Genomic DNA, 11,509 nt, shown 5'->3' with positions numbered 1-11,509 from the left:
ACTTTGGTATTTTCTGTCTATCTTTAAAGAAAATGAAGCATGTGTAGAGTTCATAAATCAACCTGTTTGTCTCTCATCAACATTTGTCTCTAGAACGTATTTCAAATAGGACATTAGTAGAGTTTTATTAAAATTGGGGACATAGAGAAGGAAGCTCGGACAGTGAAATATGCGTTTCTTAAATCTATATTTTTTTCTGTGCTCCTCAGCCAGCGCCGTGACAGACTCGAAATGCTAAATAGTTTCTTGTTTATAATAAATAAACATATTATCAATAAGATAATATTTAAAATAAAATGTAAATATAGGGCATTTTAAAAAAACTTGTATTTTAAAATTACATTTTGTAATGCATGTCTTTATTATTACAACAATAACAAATAAAATATATCATTTTATTATAATAGGATACAGTGTTTATTGTTGTACTATATTTCTTATGTGAATTTTCATATGGGTCCCAACTTCTAATCATTCGGACAAAAATATAGCACATATATATTTAATTACAAATTCTGTAAAAAGAGAAAAAAAAAACGATTAACAGCACACGTTATAATATTTTGTCTTGTATTATTATTAATAGTATTTAAAAAACAACTAATAAATTAACATAGTATGTACCATTTTATTATTGAGTCATTTATATTTTATTTTATTGCATTATTTATATAAATAAGATATATCGATAAAATATACCTATGTCTTATATTACAATTGCGATTTTAGAAAATTTAATTACAAAGATTATGGAGCCTAAAATTTATTTTAATTGAGCAATTTTAATGTTTTTTATGTTGATTTACTCGTGTTACTACGTTGACTACATTTCTATTGGTTTCGTTAGAATGTGGACTTATTTTTATTTGCCCTTGCACTATGTTTAACATAGACGTATAAGGGCTATCTGATGGCTGACTACCATCAAAATTATTTTCTGTTTTTCTGTTCCTTAGAGAATCATTTCGACTACCCACGTTTTCGTACACAGAATTTTTCATTGAAATATATGCTTGATTATTATTATTTTTATTTGATTCTTTAGTTTTTTGACCTGGACTAAAACCATTTTGAGTCACTACTGGGTTAGATTTTGAAGTACTTGGTACTTCATTTTCTATTACATCATTAGGATTTGCACTTTCAAGTGAACTATTGCGAGTAACATGAAGACTGTTAGATCTTGAAGAATTTCCTGTAGAATGTAGTGTTGATGTACTTCCTTTCATACTTTCCAATTCTTTGGAAAATACTTCTTCACTTTTTTGAAATCTCTGTACGTGAGAAGATACTGGCGTTGTATTTTGAAGGGATATTGCGCTCAATGATCTTGATCGAGAGTTATTGGATTTATCTGATTGCAATGTATTTTTACTGTTTGATTTATGTATTGTATCATTATTAGAGGTTTCCATGGACCCATAAGCACTGTCTTTATTGGAACTTTGGTAAGTCGATTCGTCTTTGACGCCATATTTTCTTATTACATTTGCAGGTGCTACGGGTTCTATATTTTGAACATCATAAGACAAGGGATTTTTATTACTGGATCGATTGATTCCGTCGATTGTTTCTCCTGTTCTAGGGTTAATATGCTTTTCCGTGTCATAACGAAGAGTAACTCTGTGACTTTCATCTATTGGATGAGGTCTGGATCTGTGTTCTAGTTCTACATCGCTATCATCATATACGCTGGGCTCATGAATACTTTCTTCCTATAAAAGTTTAATTAAAAAATTAAATAGGTTGAAACTAAATAAAACAATATTCCAGTACAGATATAGAAAATACATACTTCTTCATCACCTTCTTCTATAACACTATTTTGAATCCATTCGCGAATTCTTTGTTTTTTCGCATGGCGATCAACTGTAATTTCAACACCATTTTCTCTGAAGTGTTTTAATAATGTATTCTTTTCATTTGGATCACTATGAAAACTATACATAGATGGGCAGAGTTCATCTATATCTCCACCCGCTGTAAAATAAGAAGTAATGTAAATAAACTGTAGGTATATAACGTTAAAGTATGCAATAACAATCTATACCTACATGATTCAATAGCAATATGAAGTATTATTTATTTGGTCTCTAACCCAGACATTTCTTGAATTTTTATTATAGATCAAGCGATATTTTTAACTCACCAATTCGATCCGTATATCCTTTTGCCATCCACCTGTCATCAACGTATCGCGATAATTCAGAGAAATTTGTTGCTCTCTTTTCTATTCTCGGCTCTACAAACTTTTTGAACATTTTTTGAGCTTTTGAAGAAACCATTTTCCACAATTTAGGCTGTCTCTTTAATGGATTAGCGCTGCTATACCAATTATAATAGCTTAAAATAAAATTATCGCAAATTAAGGTTTTGAAATACAAAAAATAAAATAAATGAGATGATAGAGTAGACTAAAACATTTTTACCTTAAGTATCTAGGATCATCGAATGCTGCTTTTTGCCAAGGCAAACATCCCGTAAGACAAATAAATATGACTATGCCGAACTGCCATACATCATGGGTTATTAGCGCTCTAGAAAAAAGAATAAATAATATATATTTTTAGACTCCAATCTCTTTATATATTTTTTTTTTTGGATTTTCATATATCAAATCTGTGTAGTTATAAATAAAGATTTGATAACGTTGGATCTTTACTATAGTGTGCGCAAATGTATAAAAAGATTTTTCTTTCAAGTATTTTAGGTACAATATCAGGAAAAAATAAAAGTATAACTTAGTTTAGATTTGAATATAACCAATGTCCGAAGTCCATTACTTACTTGTAACTGCTGTCCATGGACAAACGTAACACTTCGGGTGGCGAATACGGCAGCCACTCATTCCTTCTCCTTACTACAGATTGTGCTTTTCTTGTTTCTCCAAAATCACATAATTTTATTCTTGAAAAATCAGACTTAAAAATAAGAATATTATCTAGTTTAACATCACGATGTACCAAGTCTCTTTGATGGAGATGCTCTAATGCAGCTGCTAGCTGTTTTGCTACTCTTTTTGTATGAATTTCACCTATTCCCGTGTCCAGCATATTAGACGTAAGATCTCCTGAAATATATAATTGCTCATAGTTAATTAGTACATATATTGATAAATAATATTTTGCAGTATTTAGTTCCATAGAAGTCAAGAACTAATGTGCGGCACATTCATTTTACGTTGGCTTGATTCCAGTAAATAATGTATACAAATGGTATTTTATTACCCTTCTATACATACTTAAAGTATTCATATATACATGTGGGTGATTAAAGACGTCAATAGTTTTTATTTTATTACAAACTGTAGATATTTACCTAAAGGTGCATATTCCTGGCAAAATACATAAAAACCAGCAGTTTCAAAGGCAACATCGAAAGTCGTTACTATATTCTTATGTGCACTTAAATGTAAGCCATAATGGAATTCTCTATAAAAATCTCTTATAGATACGTAAGGTTTTGGCAGGGCCTTCAGAACAATTTCTGTATCTGATGCTCTATGTTCAACTAAAAGAATTTTCCCAAACCATCCTTCACCAACTATTTGCAGAATATCAAATTCTTCAACCAAACATACCTAAAAAATTATTATTTATTATTTTCAAATAAATACATATAACAACAAATAAATATATCAAATTGTATTTTTATATTTATATAGGAATTAAATTAAACCTCACTTTTTCTAATTCAAACTCTCTAATTTTATGTATGGAACCAGTAAGTGCTCTTCGCGTTCCGCTATTCATCTTTTGTTTCGTCTATGAGTCATTATCTGAAAATAGAAATTATTACTTTTAACCTAATGACCTCGAATATTGGATATCTATGGTTATTATTTCTTAAATGATTGTTCGAAGAGGACTCGTATGGACCCAACGTCGTTCCCATTTCATAAGAAACCGTTGAGTGAATGGTCTTGGATGGATGCCAGGATATGATGTCTACTCCAGAACCAGACAGCTGTCCTGACGTCACAGTGACGTCGCCTATCTTTATACACAATTACCTGATAGCCTAAGCTTAAACTGCTTTTAGTTAAGGCAGTTTTGATCGACATTTGTACATTTAATTTATGCATAAGCTTAGAGAATCAAAAACATAATTAGAATTTCTTGTAACAATCATGAATTCCTTCTGTTTTAAAATATAGGCTTTTCTTATTTTTTGTACATGCTAAATGGTGTCAACTTTACTTATGATCGTATTTATAATATACATTGTACCTACCCCCCATATAGTAGGGCAAAAGAAATCTGAGAAACTAGTCTTTTTATTATTTTTATGGAAAAAGACAAGGCAAAGAAGCGTACGGGTGACCTGATGGTAAGTGATCACCCCCTCCCACGACCCCATGTAACACCAGAGGATCTACAGGTGCGTTGCCGGCCTATAAGGTGGAAATAGACGTGCTTTTTCAAGGTACCCAGGTCGTATTGACCTGTAAACACTATCCCAGATAATTATCTAGAATTTTTGAGGCATTGCTTGTTAAGTCACCAGAGCGAGGAAGTAAAAATATGAATAATAAAGTATTTCCTAGTGGGGATCCAACCCATAACCGTCGTGTTTAGTCGCACGCTTGTGCCACTGCGCCACAAAGGCCTCATGTATTCAATCAATTTGAAAATATTTAGTTTTAAAAATAATATTACTTCTATTTAATTATTGTCAATGCCATGGAGATAGAGAAACTTGACAATGGGTTCGACATTATGATTTTAATATATTTTTTCAATGTAAAATGTACTTTTCGCAATAGAGGTTTCTACGTGACAGCGACACTGGGTCCTCGGAGGGGCTGAGCTAGAAAACTGTTGACAATAGCTTAGCAGATATAGTCCTTTGACCTTACTTTAGCTTGTGAGAGAACCAACCACATCTTGTAGGACTCGAATCTTTGTTTGTATTTTGGTGAGTTGATTTGATTTTCAGTGAAATAATAGGTCTTTTAACATACAAATTTATTAAAATAATGCAAGTGCTTTTGACTTCCTTTAATAAAAAAAAGTATTTGGTAAATTGAGATTTTATCAACATTATTCCTTTGACGTTTTTACTGAAATATTTTATAGAAAAAATAACAGCATGCATCTTTTATGTTTCTCACGGTTCTACCGAACGATAGGTAAAATAATCTGAGTGAAACCATTCATACAAATATTCCACAAATAATTAAACACTGATAGGATTCGGAATCGAATCCACAGTAGTCGTCTATCGTCTTAGCCTTTATACAATTCCGTTAAAATAGTTTCAAGCATATGTTTGAAGAATAAATATCTATTATGTTGGTTTGTGAATTATTGAAAGTAGAAGTCAGTATAAACTAGTAGTTAGAGTGGTACATAATTATTAAAAATATGTACATGAATATTATTTCCTAATACCAAAGAAAGACTTATAAGTAAGAGCAAATTACCAAACATAAAAGGGCAAATATCCGGTTATTAATATCACATATACAAAGCACTTGGATTTGTTCCAACACTAGCACATCACTGTCACATTATGGTAAAATTATTAAATATCACTATCGACTCTACACATTCGTCACTGCAGTTGGTTTCAGTTAAAAATGGGTTATTAGGTATATTTCAGGACTGCGGGTAGGTCGGGCGGCGCTTATGTCTGAACTGGCGGCGCACACGCAGCGACACCCGGCCGGTTATTTTTGTGCTACGTATACAAGTAAAAATTATTTTATAAGTAAAACGTAACGATCAATGACCTGACCATTTTCTATGAGACTTCCTTAAAAAATATTATATGGGTAACCCTTTCTGCTAAGTAATATTTTTTTCACGCAATGCCTCCAGAATTCGGCAGAAAGTGGGGAACGGAGTGTCTTAACATTAGGTTCCCTCTGCCTACCCTGCTGTGTGCGGGATACAGCGTAAAGCTGAATATTTTTGAATTTATGGGGTTCTCACGATTGTACCTTTTTTATTTTGAAAGATGATATATAAAATAATATCGTAATAAGTATCTTTATACAAACAATCTTCAATTTAATATTAATAAGTATTACTATATGTCTGTTGTAAATGTTATTTACTTTTTTAATTTATATTGTCTACAATAAGATTTCATTAACGCTTTTGTGAATATGCAATAAAATATTTCTATTCATAGATTGAGCGAGTTCCTAGACCTTAATTTGGCTGTATTCCAGACATTTTAATTTCAATTACAGCTATTAAAATACTAATTAGTAGGTACTATGATTAAACTAAATCCTTTCAAATTCTATTAGGTATGCCGCAAGTAAAAACATTTATATACATTTTATTATGAGTCGACGTAATTCAATAAAAAATACGCTAAGCTAAAGTTATGTGCAGTAAGCATGTGTGTGTAAAGTTAATTTGGTGCATCACCGAGGGCCTAACGGTGCGCCAGGCAAAGTCAGATGCTTGGTTTTTGGAGCTATTTGCATCATACTCTGCAGAGCAGGCGGTTATTCTAGCTGACCGACAAAAAGTGGTGATGTAGTCACTAGTAATTTTGATATGGTGGACTTTTGCTAAGATCTAGGAGCTGGAGCAGGAACCCGTCAAAAACCTCACCCACTAGAGACCTACAGATTCACTTGGCTATTTGTTACCGTCATGCATCAAAGCTAATTAAAGAATAAAAGAATGTCGAGTGAAATTTAGAGCTTCAATTTTATTCTAAGTGAACACAGAACTTGGCATCCATGTAGACTCCCATTTTTTTGTCGGTGAAGTCGAGAACGACACATTAGAAGTAAAAGTGGTTTTAGAGAATCTTTCTATCTGAACTATCTCGTCTTTTATTAAGAACCAAGAATAAGTAAAATAGTACGACCTTAATTTACATTATACATATGACAGACATTATACATAATTAAAAAATAGACCTGATCTAAGTACTACACCATAAATATTGATATTTGGGAATTCGAATAAATATTCAACCATAGTATTATGAATGAAAACTGGCTACGAATAATTAAAATATGTAAATAAAATAAAAAAAATATGAGAGTAACATATTTTTGTAGTTTTGATAATTCATTAGTTTGAACATATTATAACATACATATTGGTATCGTATATAAAAGTTGTACATTAAAAAGCAAATATGCAACTGCAAAACATAGACTAATCGTTAAGGCAATCTGTGTTCATTCATTACACATTCAGCTGACATTAACCCTATGTCAACATTTATGTAACGTCAAACTTTAGTGAAGTTTCAGTTTTTTTGACATTTATATTTTTGTTTGTTGTGATTTTGTTTACTGTATATATGAATTGTTTATGTGTAACATACTAACGAAATAAAATCTAGTACAAATTATTTGATAATGGAAGACAAAAATTAAAGAAGTATTTTTCTACAATGTACACAAAGGTAATAATTGTATTATTTGTTTAGAGGTTAGAATAAAAAGTTCAAATAATTAAATATGCTAAAACTATTGAAATATATTGTAGTTATTGATTATTAATAAATTATATATGTTGTTCATGTAATTCATGGCTATTATTGTATTAATTAATAATAAATTCTATGCAAATAAAATTAAAAATCTACGTATTATTATATTATTAGAGTATAAAAAAGCTCATTTCAATCTTTAGATCAACTATTTTATCTATTTATAATAAATATAAATAATATGATAAATAAAAATTACTTGGACAAAAAGAGAATGGCTAAATGGGTTACCAAGAGGCACTTTCATTACATAATTTTATTTATACATTTTTAGTATAATTTGGTAGGAAGTAACTATCTTTTATAGTTTATGTACTATAAAAGAAAGTTTTATAATTAATTATAAATTAACCATAATACAGAAACTGTGTAGTTTGAAATGCTTATTATTGCTTTCCATAATAAACCTATTAATATTGGTAATTTTAATATATTTCTTAAAGTTCTAGAAATTGATGTGCTAGAAACTAGCTTGTTTTCATAAAATTACAATTGAAAAATTTAAATATTTTGTACTATTAATAGGCAATATTATAACTTATTAATATTAAGTTTAAAACTTGAAAAGAAATTTATTTTACATTTTATTAATTTTTAAATTCATCTGGAGGAAGGAATAATTAATTTTCATTTACTCACCCTGGTAGATAGTGTGGTGTTAAGTTTCTCCATTTAACACACAATGCTTTGAAACCAAGCACAGAGCAGAGAATGGATTGTCTTGATATTAGATTTTTTAGCCTACTCATAAGCCTCAAAAAATCAATTCTAGACTATTAGTATATTTTATGATCAGTGTCATAGTCATAGTATTTAGATCAAGGGTGGTAAATTGCATTTATATTAGGCTACATCAGTAGTTACAATTCAGTATGCTATTAGCAATAAAAACTATGGTTGAGTGAACATAAAGTTAAATGCATAAAAGCTGAGTTCTAGATGAGTTAAGCTGTCTAGATGTGTTTTACATGTACAAAGTACATATAATGTTTAATATATAATTGAACATAATTCATAGCATTTAGTGGGTATTGTACACACTACCAGCATGCTTATAGTCTTTCCCACTATAACACATAAGCCTAATATAAATATCAATATTTTTTTTTATCATTTCGTTAGATCCCTACTAGTTATTATGATCATAATAATTTTCATTTCTCCATTCAGCTGTAGTGTTGAGTTCTACTCTACACGTCAGTCTAATCTCAATTGAGGGGAAAGCGGAGAATGTATAGTCTTATATAGACACTGAGTTCTCTCTGTCTAGCTTCCTTGCTCGGTCTAGTCTACTTGACAAAATGTGGAAAATGCAGGAAAGTAAAGAGATATACCTATATATAATTATGCGAATATCTATATATATACAGGGTGTCCCAGGAGTCAACGATAAAACGAAAACAGGTGATAGACCAAGTCGTGACAGTTATGAGAAAAATATAAAAAAAAATCTGTGTCATGTATTTTTCATATTATATTGATTTAAAAAAATATCGGAAAAACCGACACCCTGTGATGATTTTTCAAGTCCTAAGACTACAAATATTACTTTTTTTTAATTTTTTTTTCTGTAATGTAATCATGAGTAACCCTTCTGTGAATTACCGTTTAAGATTGAACCATACCTGCATCAGTTTTCAATAAAATGCCGTGTTTTTGCCAAACATTAAATTCAAAACAATTAGTACACCCAACTTTAACCGACTGTACTATAAAAAAAATGTACTACACTGTTTTTGCAAGTAACTTTAAAAGTTGGCGCATTTAATCTGGATTCCGAAATGGTATAATACTTGCTGGATTACTTCTTTGTTGAAGAGAGAAAAATCTAAATACACGATAATCGGGATGACGTTCAACGTTTTGGTATCTTTTCCGATACATTCTAGCTGCAGCATTAGCATTACATAACCGTTCTCCATGAATTAAATGCATATTGGCAATGTGTCAAAGATCGAGTATATGGCCTGCGAGAGCCCGGACTCGAGCACTATCCTTATAAGTCCTGGGCCAGCCCCTAAGTCGGAAAAAGTTTGGACAGTATCCTGCGATCACAGACCACACCATTGACCTCCCGCCACTTAGCCCAGGCAACGCTTATCCGACCATCGAGATCGTGATGGATGCCTCCAGACTCGTGCATGACGGATCTAAGATACCTGAACTTTTCCGACTTAGGGGCTGACCCAGGACCTATAACGCTAGTGCTCGAGTCCGCGATCTCGCAGGCCATATACTCGGTCTTTGACACATTGCCAATATGCATTTCATTCATGGAGAATGGTTATGTAATGCTAATGCTGCAGCTAGAATGTATCGGAAAAGATACCAAAACGTTGAACGTCATCCCGATTATCGTGTATTTAGATTTTTGTCTCTTCAACAAAGAAGTAATCCAGCAAGTATTATACCATTTCGGAATCCAGATTAAATGCGCCACCTTTTAAAGTTACTTGCAAAAACAGTGTAGTACATTTTTTTTATAGTACAGTCGGTTAAAGTTGGGTGTACTAAATGTTTTGAATTTAATGTTTGGCAAAAACACGGCATTTTATTGAAAACTGATGCAGGTATGGTTCAATCTTAAACGGTAATTCACAGAAGGGTTACTCATGATTACATTACAGAAAAAAATAAATAAAAAAAGTAATATTTGTAGTCTTAGGACTTGAAAAATCATCACAGGGTGTCGGTTTTTCCGATATTTTTTTAAATCAATATAATATGAAAAATACATGACACAGATTTTTTTTTATATTTTTCTCATAACTGTCACAACTTGGTCTATCACCTGTTTTCGTTTTATCGTTGTCTCCTGGGACACCCTGTATATATATATTTATATAACTAGTGGAACTGAACGCGGCTATGCCGGCTTGAACTATACGAATATTTATTAAATATATTTATGAAATTATTTTCAGTTTTCAATAGATGCGTTAAGCAAGCTCATTTTGGGTGACGTTTTCTAACAGCAAACTTTGCAAATCGTTGCTTAGCAACGACGGTTGTTATTAACATGGCGGAATAAATTGCATGTCAAATTAATAAGTATTTTAATATATTGGTATCTATCGATAATATTACAAATATGAGAAAAAAGTATCCTATGTTCATCCCGAGACCCTCAAGTATCTCTATATGAGTATTTTATCACAATTAAATTAGCGGTATGACCCTGATTGCGTAAAAGACAGACAGACAGACAGAGTTACTTTCGAATTTATAATATAGGTATGGATTATGTATATATGCATAAATGTAAGTAACATTTTAATAGAAAGTAAAATTAAGTTATATTTTAATTTGTATCAGTGGTCAGCTAATCTTATTTTATAACTAGCTTTTTACTATCCTGTTCTTAGGTGCAACTACATGTATATTGTATGTATGTGGTTTCAAATTGCATCCTCGTTTTTATAGAGCCGGCGTAATAGACATCGTTACACTTAAATGATAGTAGACCGCCCACGGATTTTATAACACCATACATAAAAACTCTTCTTTTGTTTGATTTTTTAGCTTCTACTTTATAGGGTTCTAACTTTCTAAATTGTACAGTTTTGATAGATCATGGAGAAACTAGTTAAGTCCAAGTCAATTCCAGTTTTTTACTTCGCTACTCATCACGCAATGTTTTAATTACGCTCCTCACAGATATCGGCGGAAAGTCGTGCACTGGAAGTGTGTTAAAGAGAACAGTGTGTTTAACACTAAATTCCCAGGTTCCCTCTAGTGGTAGGCAACACTGCTAGTGTGGGGTACAGCGTGAATGTAAAAAAAGAAACATTTGTTCCGTATTATTCTCTACATTATACTCTATTAGAATCATAAAATAAAATCTTATCCTATATATAATTGAATATCGCTTTCAATAGCCTATATTTACGTACATTCCTCATACGTAATGGCATTTAAGTGCCATTATACTACGTTTTTCTAAATAGCACTTCATACATTTAACAGCAGTTATACGAGCATAGATATCATAAAACATTTAAGTATTCTATTGTTTTGAATAATATCTACTTACTAGTTT

At 31.3% G+C, this 11,509-nt stretch overlaps 2 protein-coding genes across 3 annotated transcripts in view; one reads left to right on the top strand and one right to left on the bottom strand.

Annotated features, from left to right (window-relative positions):
- Positions 1–337: 337 nt before the first annotated feature.
- Positions 338–5,653, bottom strand: LOC146537878 (uncharacterized). The gene is made up of 8 exons (XM_085188264.1): positions 5,426–5,653; positions 3,684–3,778; positions 3,319–3,580; positions 2,788–3,070; positions 2,430–2,537; positions 2,150–2,343; positions 1,796–1,980; positions 338–1,715 (listed from the first exon to the last, which is right to left on the bottom strand). The coding sequence occupies exons 2-8, from the start codon at positions 3,750–3,752 to the stop codon at positions 783–785; spliced, it is 2,034 nt and encodes a 677-aa protein (XP_085044390.1). The 5' UTR covers positions 3,753–3,778; positions 5,426–5,653; the 3' UTR covers positions 338–782.
- A 1,567-nt stretch (positions 5,654–7,220) lies between these two features.
- Ntan1 (N-terminal amidohydrolase 1) overlaps positions 7,221–11,509 on the top strand; it is a 67,614-nt gene continuing 63,325 nt past the window's right edge. For both annotated transcript variants that reach the window (XM_085187568.1, XM_085187567.1), the window contains exon 1: positions 7,221–7,383. The gene's annotated coding sequence lies outside the window, so the exon portion shown is untranslated. The remainder of the gene's footprint in view (positions 7,384–11,509) is intronic.

This window comes from Heliconius melpomene, chromosome 7 (assembly GCF_056956725.1).
Source record: "Heliconius melpomene rosina isolate 202511_hmr_F chromosome 7, ASM5695672v1, whole genome shotgun sequence".
NCBI lineage: Eukaryota > Metazoa > Arthropoda > Insecta > Lepidoptera > Nymphalidae > Heliconius > Heliconius melpomene.
The sequence above is the reverse complement of the archived record's forward strand: the minus strand, read 5'-3'. Positions and strand labels throughout refer to the sequence as shown.